This window comes from Staurois parvus, unplaced genomic scaffold, assembly GCF_062004578.1.
Source record: "Staurois parvus isolate SC_StPar_1 unplaced genomic scaffold, SC_StPar_1.0 ptg000120l, whole genome shotgun sequence".
In the NCBI taxonomy this organism is placed as follows: domain Eukaryota; kingdom Metazoa; phylum Chordata; class Amphibia; order Anura; family Ranidae; genus Staurois; species Staurois parvus.
In genome coordinates this window covers 5,962,876-5,986,604 of record NW_028317916.1, presented here as the reverse complement: position 1 = coordinate 5,986,604, position 23,729 = coordinate 5,962,876, and the positions used below count along the sequence as shown (strand labels likewise).

At 36.5% G+C, this 23,729-nt stretch overlaps 1 protein-coding gene across 1 annotated transcript in view; it reads right to left on the bottom strand.

Moving 5' to 3' along the window:
- The window catches only part of CPED1 (cadherin like and PC-esterase domain containing 1), a 349,788-nt gene that overhangs the window by 139,382 nt on the left and 186,677 nt on the right, over nucleotides 1-23,729 (bottom strand). Inside the window, exons 11-14 of the mRNA XM_089672109.1 lie at nucleotides 19,121-19,278; nucleotides 13,915-13,982; nucleotides 10,593-10,622; nucleotides 482-668 (exon numbers count right to left, since the gene is read on the bottom strand). Coding sequence (XP_089528235.1) covers nucleotides 482-668; nucleotides 10,593-10,622; nucleotides 13,915-13,982; nucleotides 19,121-19,278 — 443 coding nt within the window. The remainder of the gene's footprint in view (nucleotides 1-481; nucleotides 669-10,592; nucleotides 10,623-13,914; nucleotides 13,983-19,120; nucleotides 19,279-23,729) is intronic.

Sequence of the window (23,729 nt, the reverse complement as noted above, 5' to 3'; positions counted from 1 at the left end):
TTTCCTGCTCTAGGGGACTACAAGGACAATATCTAAAATTCATTCAATGTATATAACTGATCTGGAGAAAGTTTTTATTAAAAAAAAAATGTAGACATTGATTTTAATTTAAACCTAATGGGCCAGTTCATGAGCAAGGAGAAATATAAATTGTATTTCTTTGCACACCACATTTATTCAAGAATCATTATAGTGGGACACATGTGTGGAGACTACACCCCACCTATAAGCCTGTTTTGATTCTCAAGCCATATCAGCTTGGGAATCCACTTTATTTGGTGAGTGTGGGTGAAATCAATTATCACTGATGATGTGAGCATGCTGGAAAATTTATGAACACTTTTTCATCACTGTTTTCTTTCTATATTGGAGCACTGAACGTTTATTTTGGACTTTTTTTTAACTTTCATATATATTTATTTTTCTAATTTTGTATGATTTTTTTGCAATGTGTTTTATTATGTTAAATTTAATATCCTACCTTGGTCCATCCCTGTCATCCATGTGCACTTGGCTTTTGCAGTGTGCAGGATCTGCTCCAATTTCCACTGTCACTACATCAAATGGCAGTTCTACATAGTAGTCTTTGATCTTTGGGTTGAATTCAGGAGTCAGGTCCAGAGAAGGCTTGCTGAGAATACGACTGATGTAAGATAGTGTATCATTATCTGTTCCAAGAAACAGTCATAGACGTGATTACAGAGGACAGCACATTAGTTACCAGGGAGTTACTTAGCTATAGGAATGTTTTAAATCAGCAAGCAAAGAAAAAATACTTAATCCCAATATTACAGATTCCACTTCATGGTGGGAAAATTATCTTTGAAAATAGGAAATGCAACTCTTCCTTTATCATCTGTTTGAATGATGTTTTTTTTGGATTACTTTAGTTACTTTCTAATTTCAGTAAAGTTTGGTTGTTTAATTTTCATGTTGATGAGGATTACAATTCAGTCAATAGGTATGTAAACCCTAAATCCATTTGTCAGTTTGTTTGGCATCATGCTTCACTGTACACAGTTTTCTTAAGAAAATAATTTTTTTGTGAATCCATTGCAAAGTTTATTAACAAGGCATCACCAGCAACACAAATTTGAGGTCAAAGATTGTCACAAACTCCTTAGTAGTCAGTAAATACTACTGCCTCAATGAAGGGATCCTCTGAGGCCCTGCAATGTAATAGTATGAGTTTGTGACAAACGCAATTTTCTTTTGTGCTCTGGTGATGCTTTGCAATTCTGCTTTGTACCGTATGAAGGCGCCATCCTTTGCTTAGTCACTTCAGCACCTGTTACCATAAAGTGTTGACAGCTGTAAGGAGTACACTGGATCACATGGACCCTCCATTGTAGCATTTCTAACCAGGAGATCCTGACAATAACAGCACCTCCCGTGATAAGCCAAGGCCTTGAAATTAGCAGTGGCAATGTTAGCCTGCTATGCAAACTCTTTCAATTGGCTGTTAGGTTGTGTATCTGATAGAACTGAACAGCTCACATGGAAGGCTGGCAATACTGCCGTTAGTTGTAATACAGCTCTAAGCATTCCCTAACAGCCTCAAGACACACTGACAATATGGCTGCTGTGAGCCCATCTTTTGATGGAACAAAGTTATCCATTCCTTCAAATTATCCACTTCTGTGACACAGCTGAACAGGGCAAAATATACACTGCATTAGCACTGCATTTTGTTCCTTTTTCAGGCAGTGTAACTGCAAAGCTTTGAGCCAAACGTTTGTGAATTTAATCTTTGTAAAGATCTGGGTAATCACTGAAAACCCATGGTAGTCTGTGACGGTGGAAGTCTGTGTCTGTGATGGTGGGGCTACGTGGGTTCTTTCTGGACAGGCCCTGTTGGGTGAGGCGGTGTTGGCGCTCTTGGCAGCTGGTGGCTCCGGGATCTTTTGTTGTCGGTATGCCTTGTCTCTATGGACAGATGGATTTATGACTGACCCCACTTGACTATCCCTACGCAAATACTGTGCCATCACATAAGGGAACTTTTCCTGTGGTTTGGTTTCAATATACGTAGAGATTTTGTCATATATTATAATAGCTTATAGCTAGGTTTTTTCTCACATGTATTCTATTTGGACCAGAATTGGTGACGTAATTGCATGCTCACACCATACTAGTTTATTGCTTGTTTCTTTACATGTGCCCCATTTGGATCAGAATTGTTGACGTGAGTGCATCCTTATCAGTGGGGAGGAGGCCTTGTGGGGTGCCGACTGACTGGTCTCGAATAGGAAGGTTGAAGGCCCTCCTTCACAGCCCTTGCACAGATGCCTGTAGTTTAAGAAATCTGTTTGCAACTCCTAAAAGAAGCGATATTATCACAAAACATGTTGGGTTACTACAACCATTAATATCAGAGTATCTCTTTTCAAACTTTTACTGGGATACGGTACATTTTATTGTGGAATATACAAATACTATATGTATTTGTACTATATTTGTACTATATGTACTTGTATTGAATATATAATTCCATATACTGCAGGAGTATATCCTCTGCAGTGGATTTTATTAATTATATGTATTGTATGTCTATGTATGTTCAATAACGCAATACTTTTATTTACCACCAAACAGCCCTTCTTTTTTTCCCAGCTTCCTGTTGAGCCTACTGTGGGCTGCCAGAAGTACGATGGTCATCATTGCATATATTTCTGAAAACAGGGACTCTTTTACTGGCAGTTGCTGAAGTGCGTATGTATAGGTAAGGATTAAAGCTGAGCTTCAGGAATGATCTTTATTGCACACTTAATATTAGTACAGCTGCCACAATATAAGTATGCATATCTCATAACTGAAGGGCTGCTGAGGGAGCTGACAATCACTGTAGTAGTTGGCGCTGCTATAGTGATAATCACAATCTTCTGGGTTTTACTAGAGTTCTGTGCGAGCAGGTTTCCCTCTGCACACTTACCACAGGGGATTGCTTGGTCGGCACTACTGCCATTCAGAGCATGCCTTGTATCCACTGAAAAAGATGCAAGGTATTCTATAAATGGTGGCAGTGCCAAGCAATCAACCCTTTGTGGTCTGGGCGTATTTCCCCCTATCCCAGTACATAGCAATTCAACTCTGATTAACGACAGCTGCATTGCTGAGTACAAAGAGAAGGTCCCGGCAACTGGAGCTGTAAAAAAAAAAAGCAGTCTGACAGTTTTATCATCAACATTGTTCAGCCACAAATACAGAAAGATACAAAGAAACAACATTGCATTTTGTATCTTTCTGTTTATTTATCTACATATCAAAGGGATGAACTTTGATCTGTAGATGAAGTTAGTTAAAACAACCTGACAAGTAAAAAAAAATGTTTTTTTTTTTTTATTTTTAAATTAAATGTTCCTGTTTAACCTCTTTTTAATCCTTAGTTTACTAAAATCAGCCCTAAATAACTCATTCTCCTTCTACATTCAATTATAATTTCTCTGCTGATTTTTTTTGGTTTGTTTTTATTTCATCAACTAATATTATTTAAACTTTCTTTTATTTTCTTTGTTCATTAATATTTTAACACCTTTAACATATATTTACACATATTTAAAAAAAGCACTAAATTGAAAAAAAAAACACTTTTTTTTCTTCATTTGTAAATAACTTTGCAATGCATTGTACCAGAATCATAATTTTAGTGTCATTTTAAACAGGACACATTACAGAATAAAATATGTGCATTTTGTGTGCAGTAACACTATTTATTTTTAAACTAACACTGCCAAAAAAAAAGAAAATGTGAGTTTTGTTTAGTTTCGTTATGTTTATTTGTCTAAAGATTGCAAAAAGAAATAATCATTGTTGCAAGACAATATAAACGAAGAGAAAGCATTGTTTGTTACTTAAACAATATATGTATTATGTTGTTACCTTAAGTAACGACAAAGTTATTGTCGAATAAACAGGTCCTTATCAGAAATGTGAAAGTTGCTCTGGTCTAGAGATGAGCGAATTATTCAAAAATTTGATTCGGCTGATTCGCCGAATTTGAGGAAGAAATTCGATTCGATGCGAATTTATTCGCTACGAATTTAACTTATAAAAAGGGTTTCTAGGCTTCAGAGAGCCTTTAAATTAGTGCAGAACACTGTACCTTTAATTTAAATGCCCTTGGAGATGAGGAAGGAGAAGGAGAAGGAGAAGGAGAAGGATGAGAAGAAGGAGAAGGATGAGAAGAAGGAGAAGGATGAGAAGAAGGATGAGAAGAAGGAGAAGGATGAGAAGAAGAAGGATGAGAAGAAGAAGAAGGATGAGAAGAAGGAGAAAGATGAGAAGAAGAAGAAGGATGAGAAGAAGAAGAAGGATGAGAAGAAGAAGAAGGATGAGAAGAAGGAGAAGGATGAGAAGAAGAAGAAGGATGAGAAGAAGAAGAAGGATGAGAAGAAGGAGAAGGATGAGAAGAAGAAGAAGGATGAGAAGAAGGAGAAGGATGAGAAGAAGAAGAAGGATGAGAAGAAGAAGAAGGATGAGAAGAAGGAGAAGGATGAGAAGAAGAAGAAGGATGAGAAGAAGAAGAAGGATGAGAAGAAGGAGAATTCCAAGCCGGCAAAAAGTGTATCTGCAGAGCTCCGCTATTTCTTAGCGGAGCTCTGCAGATACACTTAGCGGAGCTCTGCAGATACACTAAGCGGAGCTCTGCAGATACACTAAGCGGAGCTCTGCAGATACACTTTTTGCCGGCTTGGAATTCTTATTTTCATCCTACTTCTTCTTCTTCATCCTCATCCTCATCCTCAGAAGAAGAAGAGGATGAGGATGAGGATGAAGAGGAAGCAGAAGAAGAAGTAGGATGAAAATAAGAAGAATTCCAAGTGGGCAAAAAGTGTATCTGCAGAGCTCCTCTATTCTGCAGATACACTTAGAGGAGCTCTGCAGATACACTTTTTGCCGGCTTGGAATTCTTCTTATTTTCATCCTACTTCTTCTTCTTCTTCATCCTCATCCTCAGAAGAAGGAGAAGAGGATGAGGATGAAGAAGAAGAAGAAGAAGAAGTAGGATGAAAATAAGAAGAATTCCAAGCCGGCAAAAAGTGTATCTGCAGAGCTCCGCTAAGTGTATCTGCAGAGCTCCGCTATTTCTGACAGTTCTCTGACATTCACTCCATACAGCAGTTGAAACATTGTATCTATTTGTTTCCATAAATGGAAACAAATAGATACAATGTTTCAACCGCTGTATGGAGTGAATGTCAGAGAACTGTCAGAAATAGCGGAGCTCCGCTATTTCTGAAAGTTCTCTGACATTCACTCCATACAGCGGTTGAAACATTGTATCTATTTGTTTCCATTTATGGAAACAAATAGATACAATGTTTCAACCGCTGTATGGAGTGAATGTCAGAGAACTGTCAGAAATAGGCTATTTCTGACAGTTCTCTGACATTCACTCCTCAACCGCTGTATGGAGTATTGAATGTCAGAGAACTGTCAGAAATAGCCTATTTCTGACAGTTCTCTGACATTCACTCCATACAGCGGTTGAAACATTGTATCTATTTGTTTCCATAAATGGAAACAAATAGATACAATGTTTCAACCGCTGTATGGAGTGAATGTCAGAGAACTGTCAGAAATAGCGGAGCTCCGCTATTTCTGACAGTTTTCTGACATTCACTCCTCAACCGCTGTATGGAGTGAATGTCAGAGAACTGTCAGAAATAGCCTATTTCTGACAGTTCTCTGACATTCACTCCATACAGCGGTTGAAACATTGTATCTATTTGTTTCCATAAATGGAAACAAATAGATACAATGTTTCAACCGCTGAGCTCTGCAGATACACATAGCGGAGCTCTGCAGATACACTTAGCGGAGCTCTGCAGATACACTTTTTGCCGGCTTGGAATTCTTCTTATTTTCATCCTACTTCTTCTTCTTCTTCATCCTCATCCTCAGAAGAAGGAGAAGAGGATGAGGATGAAGAAGAAGAAGAAGAAGAAGTAGGATGAAAATAAGAAGAATTCCAAGCCGGCAAAAAGTGTATCTGCAGAGCTCCGCTAAGTGTATCTGCAGAGCTCCGCTATTTCTGACAGTTCTCTGACATTCACTCCATACAGCGGTTGAAACATTGTATCTATTTGTTTCCATAAATGGAAACAAATAGATACAATGTTTCAACCGCTGTATGGAGTGAATGTCAGAGAACTGTCAGAAATAGCGGAGCTCCGCTATTTCTGAAAGTTCTCTGACATTCACTCCATACAGCGGTTGAAACATTGTATCTATTTGTTTCCATTTATGGAAACAAATAGATACAATGTTTCAACCGCTGTATGGAGTGAATGTCAGAGAACTGTCAGAAATAGGCTATTTCTGACAGTTCTCTGACATTCACTCCTCAACCGCTGTATGGAGTATTGAATGTCAGAGAACTGTCAGAAATAGCCTATTTCTGACAGTTCTCTGACATTCACTCCATACAGCGGTTGAAACATTGTATCTATTTGTTTCCATAAATGGAAACAAATAGATACAATGTTTCAACCGCTGTATGGAGTGAATGTCAGAGAACTGTCAGAAATAGCGGAGCTCCGCTATTTCTGACAGTTCTCTGACATTCACTCCTCAACCGCTGTATGGAGTGAATGTCAGAGAACTGTCAGAAATAGCCTATTTCTGACAGTTCTCTGACATTCACTCAATACAGCGGTTGAAACATTGTATCTATTTGTTTCCATAAATGGAAACAAATAGATACAATGTTTCAACCGCTGAGCTCTGCAGATACACTTAGCGGAGCTCTGCAGATACACTTAGCGGAGCTCTGCAGATACACTTTTTGCCGGCTTGGAATTCTTCTTATTTTCATCCTACTTCTTCTTCTTCTTCATCCTCATCCTCAGAAGAAGGAGAAGAGGATGAGGATGAAGAAGAAGAAGAAGAAGAAGAAGAAGTAGGATGAAAATAAGAAGAATTCCAAGCCGGCAAAAAGTGTATCTGCAGAGCTCCGCTAAGTGTATCTGCAGAGCTCCGCTATTTCTGACAGTTCTCTGACATTCACTCCATACAGCGGTTGAAACATTGTATCTATTTGTTTCCATAAATGGAAACAAATAGATACAATGTTTCAACCGCTGTATGGAGTGAATGTCAGAGAACTGTCAGAAATAGCGGAGCTCCGCTATTTCTGAAAGTTCTCTGACATTCACTCCATACAGCGGTTGAAACATTGTATCTATTTGTTTCCATTTATGGAAACAAATAGATACAATGTTTCAACCGCTGTATGGAGTGAATGTCAGAGAACTGTCAGAAATAGGCTATTTCTGACAGTTCTCTGACATTCACTCCTCAACCGCTGTATGGAGTATTGAATGTCAGAGAACTGTCAGAAATAGCCTATTTCTGACAGTTCTCTGACATTCACTCCATACAGCGGTTGAAACATTGTATCTATTTGTTTCCATAAATGGAAACAAATAGATACAATGTTTCAACCGCTGTATGGAGTGAATGTCAGAGAACTGTCAGAAATAGCGGAGCTCCGCTATTTCTGACAGTTCTCTGACATTCACTCCTCAACCGCTGTATGGAGTGAATGTCAGAGAACTGTCAGAAATAGCCTATTTCTGACAGTTCTCTGACATTCACTCCATACAGCGGTTGAAACATTGTATCTATTTGTTTCCATAAATGGAAACAAATAGATACAATGTTTCAACCGCTGAGCTCTGCAGATACACTTAGCGGAGCTCTGCAGATACACTTAGCGGAGCTCTGCAGATACACTTTTTGCCGGCTTGGAATTCTTCTTATTTTCATCCTACTTCTTCTTCTTCTTCTTCTTCATCCTCATCCTCATCCTCAGAAGAAGAAGAGGATGAGGATGAAGAAGAAGTAGGATGAAAATAAGAAGAATTCCAAGCCGGCAAAAAGTGTATCTGCAGAGCTCCTCTATTCTGCAGATACACTTAGAGGAGCTCTGCAGATACACTTTTTGCCGGCTTGGAATTCTTCTTATTTTCATCCTACTTCTTCTTCTTCTTCTTCTTCATCCTCATCCTCATCCTCTTCTTCTTCTTCCAAGGATGAGGATGAGGATGAAGAAGAAGAAGAAGAAGAAGAAGTAGGATGAAAATAAGAATTCCAAACCGCCAAAAAGTGTATCTGCAGAGCTCCTCTAAGTGTATCTGCAGAATAGAGGAGCTCTGCAGATACACTTTTTGCCGGCTTGGAATTCTTCTTATTTTCATCCTACTTCTTCTTCTTCTTCTTCTTCTTCATCCTCATCCTCATCCTCAGAAGAAGAAGAAGAGGATGAGGATGAGGATGAAGAAGAAGAAGAAGAAGTAGGATGAAAAGAAGAATGAAAAGAAGAAGAAGAAGAATGAAAAGAAGAATGAGAAGAATGAAAAGATTCTTCTTCTTCTTTTCATTCTTCTTTTCATTCTTCTTCTTCTTTTTCTTCTTCTTTTCATTCTTCTTTTCATTCTTCTTTTCATTCTTCTTTTCATTCTTCTTTTCATTCTTCTCATTCTTCTTTTCATTCTTCTTTTCATTCTTCTTCTTCTTTTCATTCTTCTCATTCTTCTTTTCATTCTTCTTCTCATTCTTCTTTTCATTCTTCTTCTTTTCATTCATTCATTCTTCTTTTCATTCTTCTTCTCATTCTTCTTTTCATTCTTCTTCTTTTCATTCATTCATTCTTCTTTTCATTCTTCTTCTTCTTCTTTTCATTCTTCTTTTCATTCTTCTTTTCATTCTTCTCATTCTTCTTCTTCTTTTCATTCTTCTTTTCATTCTTCTCATTCTTCTTTTCATTCTTCTTCTCATGAAGAAGAAAAGAAGAATGAGAAGAATGAAAAGAAGAATGAAAAGAAGAAGAAGAAGAAGAAGAAGAAGAATGAAAAGAAGAATGAGAAGAAGAATGAAAAGAAGAATGAGAAGAATGAAAAGAAGAATGAGAAGAAGAAGAAGAAGAATGAAAAGAAGAAGAAGAATGAAAAGAAGAATGAAAAGAAGAAGAATGAAAAGAAGAAGAAGAAGAATGAAAAGAAGAATGAAAAGAAGAAGAAGAATGAAAAGAAGAAGAAGAAGAATGAAAAGAAGAAGAAGAAGAATGAAAAGAAGAATGAAAAGAAGAATGAGAAGAATGAAAAGATTCTTCTTCTTCTTCTTTTCATTCTTCTTTTCATTCTTCTATTCATTCTTTTCATTCTTCTTCTCATTCTTCTTTTCATTCTTCTTCTTCTTTTCATTCTTCTTCTCATTCTTCTTTTCATTCTTCTTTTCATTCTTCTTTTCATTCTTCTTTTCATTCTTCTTCTCATTCTTCTTTTCATTCTTCTTCTCATTCTTCTTCTCATTCTTCTTTTCATTCTTCTTCTTCTTTTCATTCTTCTTTTCATTCTTCTTCTCATTCTTCTTTTCATGAAGAAGAAAAGAAGAATGAGAAGAATGAAAAGAAGAATGAAAAGAAGAAGAATGAAAAGAAGAATGAGAAGAAGAATGAAAAGAAGAATGAAAAGAAGAATGAAAAGAATGAAAAGAAGAATGAAAAGAAGAAGAAGTAGAAGAATGAAAAGAAGAAGAAGATTGAAAAGAAGAATGAAAAGAAGAAGAAGAATGAAAAGAAGAAGAAGAAGAAGAATGAAAAGAAGAAGAAGAATGAAAAGAAGAAGAAGAAGAATGAAAAGAAGAATGAGAAGAATGAAAAGAAGAAGAAGAATGAAAAGAATGAAAAGAAGAAGAAGAATGAAAAGATGAAGAAGAAGAATGAAAAGAAGAATGAAAAGAAGAAGAAGAATGAAAAGAAGAAGAAATAGAATGAAAAGAAGAATGAAAAGAAGAATGAGAAGAATGAAAAGATTCTTCTTCTTCTTCTTCTTTTCATTCTTCTTCTTCTTCTTTTCATTCTTCTCATTCTTCTTTTCATTCTTCTCATTCTTCTTCTCATTCTTCTTTTCATTCTTCTTCTCATTCTTCTTTTCATTCTTCTTTTCATTCTTCTTCTTCTTTTCATTCTTCTTTTCATTCTTCTCATTCTTCTTTTCATTCTTCTTCTCATTCTTCTTTTCATGAAGAAGAAAAGAAGAATGAGAAGAATGAAAAGAAGAATGAAAAGAAGAAGAAGAATGAAAAGAAGAATGAGAAGAAGAATGAAAAGAAGAATGAGAAGAATGAAAAGAAGAATTAAAAGAAGAAGTATTCCAGTACAGCAAAAAGTGTATCTGCAGAGAGCTCCGCTATTTCTGACAGTTCTCTGACAGTTCCAGCGGTTGACAGCGGTTGAAACATTGTATCTATTTATTTCCGAATAAAAACATCTGTATCCTAAATGGAAACAAATAGATACAATGTTTCAACCGCTGTACATGTGAAGGAACTGTCAGAGAACTGTCAGAAATAGCGGAGCTCTCTGCAGGGACACTTTTGCCGGCTGATCGGGAAAAATCAGATTCGCGCACCCGAATTATGCAAATATTCGGATTCGACGCAAATCGAATTTTTCCTGAAATTCGAAACGAATTCCACTTCGCCTGGTTCGATTCGCTCATCTCTACTCTGGTCCATCAGGAGTGAACAGGTGTCAGAGGCAAAGTATTTAAAAAAAGGAAACAAAATGTTTCACTCTGTTTACTTACCATTACTGCAGTTCCTCACTTTACTTTTGCCTGTAAAGATAGAAGAACACTAGCATATTTAACTGATATTTAATGGACACAAGGAAATATACAGTAGCTTAGAGTGAAACCCTATTAGCAGCACCAATTCTTGCATTGCTTTTTTTTTTGTAACCCCTTTGCGCCGGTGCCTCCCAGCCCTTTTAAGGGGTTTCTGATGCTGGGAAGCAGGGGTGGGGTTTAGGGTCATGTGACCGCCCTGATTGGCTGTCAAGGCAGTCACATGATCGGAAAGGTCCCAATCACAAGGAGAGATTGAGACCTTTCTGTGAGATGCCAAAACATGTGTGAGGAGCGCACAGAGCTGTTTGACAGCTTAGGTTTTCCAGCAATAGTAACTGGTCATACACTTTACTTCCAAAATCTTCAACTGGTTAATGACTGTGTTTCTCTTATCTTTTCAGACACATTCAATGATGGAAGGACAAAACAAGTGAAATATATTACCTATGACCAGCCCCAGTCAATGCCTACACCTTCCGTTTTCTGCAGGTTGTTTTATTCTTACATATTTATCCCATTCTAATGACTGAAGAGGGAAAAAAAAAGCAGGAAACAGGCAGAGAAATTGATATGTCACAATGACATACGAGCCTATAAAACCTTCCAAATCAATATTGCCACACTTCTACCAGGGGGGGACTGACCAAAAGGAAACTCGGGCACTGCCCGAGGGCCTGGGGTCAGTAGGGGGCCCCATAAGATGCCCCTGGTACCTTTTATGAGTTTGGGCAAGGACACAGGGGCACATCATTAGTGTGCCAGCTGCAACACACGATTTTCATGCTGCCATCCAAAGTGTCTGATTCAATATGATGGATTTTTATTATAAAAAACTAAACAATTAATGGCATAATCGTATGAGCTATTTTCGTTTTTCACTCAACAAAACTTTTGGATTTCAACTTGACTATGGTCTGCCTTACCCAGTCATGAGCCTTGCACTGAACTCTTTTGCCTGCATGCCTTGACTGCCTTTCTATATCTATGGGCAGTCTAAGTTTAGGAGTTTTCTCCACCCTGGGAGCTCCATGACCATCCCTGTTTTCAAAACTCATTCACACCCTTACTGCATGACACAATGCACTGCATATGCCTCACTTTGACAGTGCCACATTGCATTGTAGGAGCAGGCATATCAAATCTTTGATTTTGATAAAAAAAAAGTGAACATTTGTATTCAGAGTCAGGGAGCTCCTAGCGTGCAGTAAAAAAATTGTTAAACCCAACAGAAATAGGTATAGACACCTATAGCTACCTGCTTTTATAACTACAGCCTACTTTGGCAAATCTTCAGTGGTGGCAGATTTTTCAAAACTAACAAGTGGATGACTTTTCTGTAACAATCAAATGGCAACTGTAATATTTTGAGAGGAGATTTGAGAATTAAAGCCAACATCTGACTGGTGTCTATAGGCAATAATACAGTTAAAATTGCAAAGGTCCTAAAGCCTGTGTTGAGCTTGTGTTGAGCCTGTGTTGGTGGAGTCAGTTTTGATATCAGTGGGAGAAGCTTCTGAAATCATTCTGACCTGCACTTGATCTGCATCAAGTTGGTTTCTGAGAATGCATTCACACTTGTACAATTTACCATGTGACTTTGGTGTCCAAAGTCGCATGACAAGTCACGCCCCATGCTTCCAAAAGAGTACCATTCAAATCTGTGTGACTTCAAATCATAGCGACTTGAAAGTAGTTCCTACTTTGGTACGACTTTTGATGCGACTTAAGTCCAGTGAAAGAAAAGTCAGATTAAAGTCAAACCACAGGTTGCTTTAAAGTCACACTGGAAATCACACTACTTTGGAGACACTCTAATGTGAATGGAGCCTAAGTCTAAAAGACTTGTATAAGGATCGAAAAAATTTATGAAGCTAAAGTCAATCAACACATACTCTTAGGGCTCGTTCACACCATACGTGCATGAAAAACTGATGGAAAACAGTGCAGATTTCACTTGGAGAGGTATGAGCTTCCATCAGTTTCCATGCGTGTTTCAGTGAGTTTTTATGTGTGATGACATCAGTTTTCATGTGCGCCAGTTATGTGCCCTGTTCACTCCACAGTGTTGATGTCACAACTATTTTTTTTTTCATGCAGAAAACTGTATACAGGTTGCAGATTGCTGCACAGAAAAAAAAAATCCACACATCATACTAGTGTTGTCGTGTAAACAGGGCACAAGGAGAACAATTACAGGTGTACCTCGGTTTATGAATTTAATGCATTCTCTGGGATGTTTCATACTGCGAACAATTCATAAACTGAAATGCGGTTTCCCATAGGAATGCATTGAAAACCAATTCATCCGCTCCGGAGGTCAGAAAAAAGTTAAAAAAAAAAATTTTTTATCTGTTCAAAACTCTTTATAAAGTGCACTTTAAAGGCATAAATACTGTACAGGGACATGATGAAAAAATTATTCGTAAATGCATTGAAAACCAATTAATCTGTTCCAGAGGTCAGAAAAAAGTCAAAAAAAGTTTTATCTGTTCAAAAATCTTTATAAAGTGCACTTTAAAGGCATGGGGCCAGAGCTATAAACCTCCCAGGCACACTGCATCCTGGGAAAACTTACTTCGTATTGCAAAAAAAAATTTGTAAACCAAGGCATTATTTTCAATAGATTTTCATTTGTAAACCGAAAATTACATTAACCGAGGCATTCGTAAACCAAGGTACACCTGTAATTTTTTGTGCCCTTGCAATGTGCGCAGAATAACTGATGTCTCTGCACATGGTGTGAACAAGGCCTTAGTCTGCCACCGGTTACAGCAATATACCTTACTTCTGGGTTACTGCTAAGACCCATACCTACACAAAATATTTCAAATGAATTATATTAAAGACTGATGTTGAGTGAATATGTTAGATATAAGTGAAGAATAGTAACAAATTAAAGACAGGGTGCCTTTAACAAATTCTTGTTGAACATTTCAAACGAACAGTTTACAAAGTTCACACCAGTTCAGCTGGACTGCAGTGCTGGAAAACATTAACATAATGGCACCCAAGGGGTAGTTTCTTTCACATCAGTTTGTTTTTAACCCCCACTATGGGGACATCTGCTGTTCTGCTTTTGATTCATCCAGTGAGATAAAGCTTAGATTATCATTATCTGGATTAATCATCAAGGTTGGATAGTTGTACAGAGCTCATCAAAATGTGCTATCAGAAGTAAAGATAAAAATTACTATTGCACCTACACACACAACAATATTTCACAACCTACTAGTTTCTTATTTATTATTAATATTAGTAAAATAATAAAAAAAATCCAAACCAGAGAAAGATCCAGTTCCTACAGAAGTAGCAGGTAATCTTTGAATTTCTTTGTGTTCAAGTCTTTCTCTGAAAGTTTAATGAAGATGTGATTTGCTTCTCAAAAGTCAACAGATTTGATTATGGTAGCAATGCAGGTAATTCACATACTTTTAAAGTGGTTTAAAACCCTCACATGTACCCAGTGAAGTGACTAGCATCAAATGATATACAAAAATAAAATAAATCCTCCTACATAAAGCCAGCCATACATGGGTTGAATTCTGAAAGAAATTTCTAAGAATTTTTGTTTGAATTTTGCACCATTAGTGGGTCATAGAAACAGCCAATTTTCATGAAACCATCAAATTTGAGTGATCAGGCATGTTGGGAATTTTTTGAAAAACGAACGAATTTTGAATCAATGATGAGAGAATTGTGTGGGAAATATAAACGAAAAAGAAATGAGCATGTGAGTTGTGACCTGGAAAGAAAAGGAAATTCTTGGCCATGAAAATTCTTTTCTGTAGCAACATGAGGGGAAATAGAAGGCTTGGTTGGCCAAATTTTAAAATCAATGGTGGCACCATTGGATTACAAAATGCACAAAAATTCTGATTTTCTAAAGAAAATTTGTTCGAATTCGACCCATGTATAGCCAGCATAAGTTGTACCCATTTATCTGCAGCAATCTCTTCTCAAAAGCCATTCAAATTCCAGAAATTACACACAATCTCTCAGTACAATTTTCTTCCCAACTTCCTTTATATTTACCTTCAACTATGCAGTGAAAGGGCCTGCCTGATTGGATACAATTGAAAGTGTTGTTTTTACCTCATATTATATGGCTTTTGGTAAATCTAAAGCAAAATTCTTAAGGAAATAGTATAATGTATTCTGTAATTTTCTTGAGAATTTTGCTTTCTAAATTTCTAAAGGAAATTGGGTAGAAATTGGAGAGAAAATTGTATGGTGTATGGCCAGCCTAACACTGTAGCTATCAGAATTGATTGGAGGGAAGGGACACACCCCACTTTGCACAGTGCACACAGAACATGCACAGCTGTGGCTGTCAATCACAGGCTGTGTGCTGCACCACGTCTCTCCATCACCTTTTTAGATATCTGGCAGGTGTGTGATTTTTCAGAATAACATGATGATGTCAGATGAAGTGATTTAAATTACTGATTCTTTTAGACTGCTATCTAAAATTAGAGAAATAGAGAGGCGAAGATGAAGGCATAAAAGTGTATTTACTACACGGTGTTGTTAATTGATCTCTCCCCAGCCAACCATACTGATCTGGCAGCCAGGGTCACCCTACAATTACCAAGGCAATCTAGTTATCAACATAATGAGTAACCGTAAAGGTAAGCCTTTTTGCAAGAACAATTCACAGATAAATCCATACATCGCCTGGCCATGGTCAATGAGGGGCAATTGAGCTGAAGATGCTGAGCTTACTAATGATGATAATGATGATAATAATAATAATTAGCACACTCAGTGCAAAGCTACACAGTCCCTTCTTGTCCTACATTTCACTGTATACCCCTTTCTCTGATTTTCTACATTTCTGAACCCATCTCAGATCCTATCACTGACCCTATCTGTGGACCAAATGGTAAACACTGTACAATATGTTTTCTAAAGGTTTTTACTGTATACATTTTGGATTGAGAAAGATAATTGAGTGGAAGGGAACTTGAAAGTCTTTCTAGACAGCATGGAAAAAGCCCAATGAATAAAATCAGGCTTGTCAGGTTTGGATCTACTTTGCTTGCCATCTTTATAACAAAAACATAGGGTAATGACAATTTTTGGTCCTGTTATCCATATCACTCAACAAAATACCATTTTTTTTGTTTTATTGCAGAAAATCTGATGATAAGGTCAGGCTACTATGGGTTACTGAACACTGATATTCTTTGTCTTGTGTTATTTGAAGACAAAAGTGCACTGGCATATTTCCAAATGTCAACTATTTTGGATTTTTTTCTACGGAGTTAATTTGTAAGGGTGGATTACAATATTATTTCTGATCATTTTTACTGTGCAGTGTTTCAAAATTCTGTATATAATATATAGTCTGATTTGCAGGTAATTAAGAGTTTTGTAGCATCAGACATATCCACAGCCCTTTGTGATTATGCTAGCTGGTTTTGATACTGCCAGCATGAATACCTACTAAAGTCTGCTTTGTTTGTCTAAAAATACAGCCAGCACTCCCATGAAGATATGTGTTCGCAATTCCAATACTAGAGCTGAAGTTCATTTTAAGGTCCTCGAAAAACATCACTTTTGAAAGAGAATATATAGGAGGAGATTTACTAAAACTGGAGCACTCAGACTCTAGTGCAGCTGTGCATGGAACCCAATCAGCTTCTTACTTCATCAAACAAAAGTGCTGCGCTGTAAACAATAATATGAATGTATCCACTTTGTACTAAAATACCAAATAGTTAAAATAAAAACAAACAGTGGAAATAGTGTAATACAGTAACCAATAAATGTTATCAACATTCATAAGTGACCACCACATTACACATTAAAAAGTAAAGGTGAAAACAAGTAAACAGTAAAAATATTAATAAAATGATTCATAAAATTGTAATGATGACTGCACAAACAATCCATAAATGAAAATCCTTGATGCAATGGCACAACACCCAAATCAAAGGCTTCCACATTCAGTGCAAATGAAGGAAGTACGTGCTCATCAGGATGAGTGATTGCACCCACAATCCATATGAACCACAGTCCCCAGTATAGTGAAGTGACATTCAAGTGTGGGAAAGACAGCCGTGAGATCCTTCACCAATATGCACTCACCAGAACTAAGATCAAATGAGTTTCCAACAAATGACAAGGCAATCATATCTCCTCCTCTCAAGGCTGGTTCAGAGCCATCAGTAATGTGTCCTGAAAAGAGCTCACTACATGGAGCCCAAATTCAAGGTACATAGTGTTGTGGTTTATTTAAAAATCAAACATATACATACAATCCACGTGGAATAAAACTGCGGCTGCACTTACAAAGTTGGCTGCTGGACCAAACATGGACTTGGCAGTGTGCACATCAGCATATAGGCTCCTCTCTGATGCGTTTCGTGCTTCTCAAAGGAACCCGCCTCCTGCTGACACCATTCAGTAATCTCCTTAAATAGCCGTAAGCGCACGCTCTAACGGGCACCATTTTCTTGTAGATTACTCCACCATAACAGTGTAGAGCTAAACTTACAAAGGCGCACTTCAATGTGTGCCATTTTATTGTAGATTGAGACACCATTTTCTTATAGATTACTCCACCCTAATCACATGGAACAAAACTGAAGTACACATACTTTAACATGCTCCATTTTAGGATGACAAAAATTGACCAAAACCCATGGAGTAATCCACAATGTTATTAAATGGATAAAGAAATCTTAATCCGCCCATAATCTACTATAAAAATGACATAAAAAGCAAACTAAGCAAGGCTTTTTAAGGGATATATTCACAATCCATTCATTAAAAACATGTACATATACACAGGGCATGTTCACCATATAGAAAAATTGACTGTTTGTGCAGTCATCATTACAATTTTATTAAAACTGTTATTAATATGTTTACTGTTTTCTTGTTTTCACCTTTACTTTTTGATGTGTAATGTGGTGGTCACTTATGAATGTTGATAACATTTATTGGTTACTGTATTACACTATTTCCACTGTTTGTTTTTATTTTTCACTATTTTGTAGTTTAATACAAGTTGGATACATTCATATTATTGTTTACAGAGCAGCACTTTTGTTTGATATATTTTATTGATTTATGGAGTGGGTTTACCATATGTGCTAGCTGCTCCCAGATTTCTAAGCGCTCACTATATATTGCTTGTTTTTTATTTTAAAACCTGGAAGCTGATTCGTTTCACCAGATTTTACATGCTCCAATTTTAGTAAACCTCATTTTTTTAATTTTTTTTATATACATAGGAACTAAATGATCTTTTTCATTTGTGTTAATAATGCCAATATGTGTTTTTAAAACTTCTTTTTGTGTGTAATTTGTAATTTTATATATGAACATTAGGAGCAATATCTAGTTCAGAAAGCCATAATCTTCCAAATGTTTGGTACTAACTCAATAAACTCAAAACACTATGGTCATATGAACATAAACATGGATAAATCTCATGGCTGAATATTATACAAAAATGAAGGTTATGAATATCATGAAATCTAACTATTGTAGTATGGATTTATCATCTATTTATTATCTATTTTAGAAAACATATGCAGTTTACATAAATAACTCTGTAGAGATCACTTTGTATTATTTGGTACTGAAGAAGCATAAAATAAGGTTAAATGTGTTGACAATTGCATAAAGTGAAAAAAATGCTGTATTTATAGTGGAACATTAGCTAAAAAAATAAACTGAGCAAACAGGCAGGAATTTTAATGCAGAAAAAGACATGCTTTGTTTCTTCTTTATTAAAGTTACTTACTTGCCTGTCCGCCCCTCTACAGTGAGCCGAACATGCGCAGTTCACTGTACAAATTCGGCGATGCTGAATCTGTTAGAACTCCCACGCATCTGCAACCACATCTCCTCCTAAGCATCTCTCTTCTCCAGGGACAATAGGTTTGTAGTCATTCCTTGTAACTGAGATCCGTTAGTCCCCTTAATAGCTTTGCTGCCCTTCTCTGGACTCTCTCTAGGTTCAGCACATCCTTCCTGAGGACTGGTGACCAGAACTGGATGGCATACTCAAGATGTGGCCGAACCAGAGATTTTTAAAGTGATAGAATTATAGTTGTATCTCTTGAGTAGATACCATTTGTAATGCATGCTAATATTCTGTTAGCCTTGCATGCTGAAGCCTGGAATTGCATGCTATTGCTGAGTAGGTGATCTACAAGATCCCCCAGATATTTTTCCATCCTAGATTCCCCAAGAGGTTCTCCCCCTAGAGAATAACTTTCAATCGTATTTTAATCCCCAAATGCATTACTTTATTTTTTTAAATATTAAACCTCATTTGCTGTACAGTTGACCACCCCATTATCTTATGTGTTAAGATTAATTATCAGTCAGTACACCCTACTCACACTGTTCCATTCTGTCTTAGCTCTAGCAACGAATAAAGATTCTCTTTTCCCTAGTTACAAATTATTTGACCTTCATTTATATTCTAATAATATTAATAAAAATAAGCCAAGTCCCATATTGCATACCTTTGAATCAAAATGGAATTCAAGATTTTAGGGTTTTCCAACAATGCAGTAATGAGTTCATGTTTTTTCAGCAAGAATGTGCTGTGTTTTATATGTTTAGCTTTGAGGTACAGATCACTCCTGAATTTTTTTAGTGAAACATCAACAGAAGGATAAATCTGCAAAATAAAACTACAGCAGATTATAATCAATTCCATCGCATCATTTCAGATATGCCATCTCAATAATAGTTCAATAATATTTCCCCAGCCACATACATTACAATGTGATTGTATGGTCTCCTTTAGATTTAACAATATTGATGTAGTATGAAGGCCTACCTATAATATCCATTCAACTGGTATTCAGTCAGGTAGGCCCTCATATACTCATAGTTTTTAGGAGAAACCTAAATAGAGACTGAACAGTCAGACTGTAACATATGCCACTTTCATATGACATTCTTTTAAAAATATAAGTTTAACAATATTGATGTAGAATGAAGGTCTACCTATAATATCCATTCAACTGGTATTCAGTCAGGTAGGCCCTCATATACTCATAGTTTTTAGGAGAAACCTAAATAGAAATTGTACAATCAGACTCTAACATATGCCACTTTCATATGACATTCTTTTAAAAATATAAGTTTAAAAAGAACCAATATAAGAACACATTTAAGGGCATATTTATAAAAATCAGGTAACCCTCAACACATTTAGCTGCTTAGATTCACATACATTCACCAGCCATTCAACTGGAGTATCTGTAATGGGTGGAGAGGGCAAATTCAAGTGTAAATGAGGATTTTAGGCTAAGGTCCTATTGCAAGAACACTGCATATCTGTGGCAGGTGGCAGTGAGCAAAGTGGGTCCTTTATATGTGGAAAAAAAATCACCCCTTTAATCATTTATAGGATAATTCCAAAGCTTTCACATAGTTACATAGCTAATCTGGTTGAAAAAAGACACAAGTCCATCTAGTTCAACCAAAGTTCAAATTTACTTATGAGATATCCTTCAACATATTAAAATGTGAATGTGCTCTATAAATACCATACAGTTCAGAATACGATTCACCTTTTTATATCCTCCACCCACAAAAAAATATCACTGATTGTGAAAAAAAAATCTCGAAGTGCAAAAATGCTTTTAAAAACTTGTGAAATCTGAAAATGGGCTATTTGGTTCTTTGCATAAACATTATTTTCCCAAGATGTACAGTATATTGTAAATACAGAGTTGTTCAACACGTGCAATTTTCAAGGTAAAAAATTGTCAACAATGGTATATATTAAATGCATCGGTTTTATACATACCTTTGTAAGTAAAAAGACGAAGAATTAGTAATTAAGTGGTAAGAAACAGCAGGACATCCTGTATTTTACCACCATATACCACTTGCTATAATATTGAAAATGAGCATGTGGTCTAATTTCCATGAATATACTTGTTTCAAAGACCAAAGCCTCTACATCTTCTGTTATATTATATGAATGGTTTGAATTTGGGGATAATGAAATACTAATATAAAGCTTTCTGTTGAACTCCAGCCAAACCTATTTCTTGTTTTGCATTTTTTGCTGTTACACTTTGGAGTCTCCTGTGAATGTTGCAAGAATCACGAATAAACTCTGCATTTTGCCTAATATGATAATATGTCTAATATGATATTTTCCTATGATCATCAGCTCTATCTAGGGGCCATAATGCAGTATTTTCCTGATTGAGCCATTTTAGGAAAATACCACATTATAGCCACTAGATGGAATTGATGATCAAAGGAATTAAACATATTAGATAAAATATGGGGATTATTTATGACAGCTGTATGAATGCTTGAGACATTCATACAGTACATTTTTTTTATAAGCAGACCCCTTTCTATCTTAATGACAGTTGTCACTAGGATTCCCACTGCCTTTGTATAACTCTCAGAGGCCACATGATGATGGATGTTTCTACACCTAACGACAATGACATAACAGATATATTTTTTTCTTGCAGCTGTAATTTCTAATTATATTTCTTTATTCTAGGCTTTATCATGGCAATTAAGATTAGCCAGAACTGTGAATTTTAATTAAAATATCTTACAACTGGAACTCAGAGATATAATTAGCCAGCATGCAATTCTGCTTCTTATTGACCTTTTATTATCTCATCTTATTTGTTCCCAGTCAGGCATCTTAAATTCTGATTGAAATATATTTGCTCAAATATGGCACCTACTACAATAAAGGGAAAAGGCAGAAGAAGAGTTCTCCTACTGGTCTCCTTACCACTGGCCACTGGCTTGGAAACTACATAGGTTGCTGGGCTAACTATTATGGCCGATGATACATTTCTACACAGCACAGCCTGACACATTTATATGACTGAAGAGTCAAACTGCTAAGTCAAAACTTTGAACTGAGCAATTAGCTTTGATTGAAAAAACTGATGTAATAAGGGAGCATGCAGGAAAGCAGTGAATCAAGTTCCTAATCATTCATTTCATGTATAAATAAAATATCTGACAATGTTGTGTCCTTCCTTGAATAAATACAACTACACTCTGTTTATCATTGGGTTCCAAGCACATTTATTGTTATCAGTGGAGTGATATTAGTCTGGATTTTGTTAAACTTATGACTGGACTGGCCCGGCATCCATTCATTACTGCAATTAGCTTTGTTCTTTATATCTGCCCTTTGTTCATCACTAGCTGAAAGATGTGCTGCGTATCAGTGGAAGAATTAGTGGGAGTGTCACCTGAGATCTCTGCTTTTAATTACTGCCATCATCAGCCAAATATTTGTTAATAATATACTGATGATTGTGTCTGCTCTGGTGAAGAGTTCACTGTGGCTCTACAAATGTCCTGTTAGAAGACACCCAATAAATATACCGTAGAAAGAAAAAATGAATGGTAGACTTGGAACAGAACATAATAAAATTAGAAAAATAACACTGCACAAGGGTTTTTCCAAAGATTTATATGTAAATTTAACAATGGGCCATATTCTGTACATAACTGAATTTACACTAAATCATTTTTTAATTTTATGAGATATTAATCAAGCCCACATGCTTGTTGATGTGAATATTCTGGGTGCTCTAAAGAAAACTAATAGGAATTCAGTGCTGATTTGATTTATCTGATAAGTAAAAACATCTGCTGATATGAAATGATTCAATAGCTTCAACTTTCTTACTTATTCTGCAGGAGATGTGGACCACTAAGGAACATAACACATTTTATTTATTTTCTTCTAACTAATGACAGTAGCTTGATATTATGTATATTTTCTGCTCTTTTCTAATGGAAAACTTAAATTGGAACTAAACCATCCTATCCTTTTCAACCAAGGAAGCTGCCATCTTTGCTTCTGTTTGATCTGCAATTGCCATGGCGCTGCATGTCATCAGTTATTACATCAACCATTCGATGGTTTGGCAGTTTGATTGAGCGCACAAGCAAATGTGACAGTTAACATTCTTGGCATGTCAGGAATGTAACTGTTTTCTGAAATGAAATCAATGAGTTTTGTTCCAATTTAAAGGATAGGTTCACCTTTTGCACAAAAATAATAAATGCACATTTTTTTTTTTGCAGGTAAAAAAAAAATGGTGCATTTATTATTTTTGTTTGCAGGAGCCTGTAAAGCATTGCACCAGTGATCAGCAAATCGCAGGTGCCATGCAGGTCACCTGCAGACTTGCCAGTATATCTGCTTGCCCATACAGGATGTATGAGCAAGCAGATATACTGACAGCAAGATTCAATGAACTACCACGGCTCTCCACAGTGCATTGAAAACTACAAGCTGATAGCCGCAAAGGCTGTTGGGACTTGTAGTTCATTCATTCAATAGACTCTGTAAAGTAATGGCGTGGCATTGTGTGGGAGGAGCCCCACACAGCCGCACTGTTTTCAGATTTGACAGATAGTATGGGGAACCTCTCTCTGTACTTCTGTCACTGGGAGGGGGAGGAGGGCACCAGTCAGCAGCTGCAGCATTGGGAACATGTTACGTGTTCCACCCTAAAACCAGTGGAAGATGTAACATGTTCCCAAATGTGAACTCATCCAAGGGCACGTTCACACAAGCCTGCACAGGCTGCTTGAGCTTGTTGCCTGGTGTCTAACAGTGATGGGTGGTGCCTTATGTTGTTACAAATCAAGGCACCCTTTACCTTTTTTAACTATTTCAAAGCACCACAAAATTAAATTTCTTTAATTTTTTTTAATTTCAATGAGATTTGCCATCAGAAGAGAGGTGCAGTGTGAAAAAATGCAGCATGTCTGCAATTTTATTCAGCACACCCCAACACACCTCAACACAATGTTGTGGTGTGAACAAGGCAAAATAGAAAAAAAATGTTTTTTTCTATGTGCTCTTGTGGTGAGCCTATGTTGATCTTTTCAGATTAATGCAGGTCACTTTACATGTTGAGGACAAAACCATAAAATTGGCTTTATACATATAGATTGCCTCCCACCATGCTGTCCACCAACAATGATCTAGAAGGTAAAGTGACTAGCTAGGGGAAGGACTCTAAAGAATGTGAATGTTCCAATGCAGATATATTGCCATCTTGGTCTGGTGTGAATATTTCGCAAAATGCAGGAGTTGAGCATTATCTG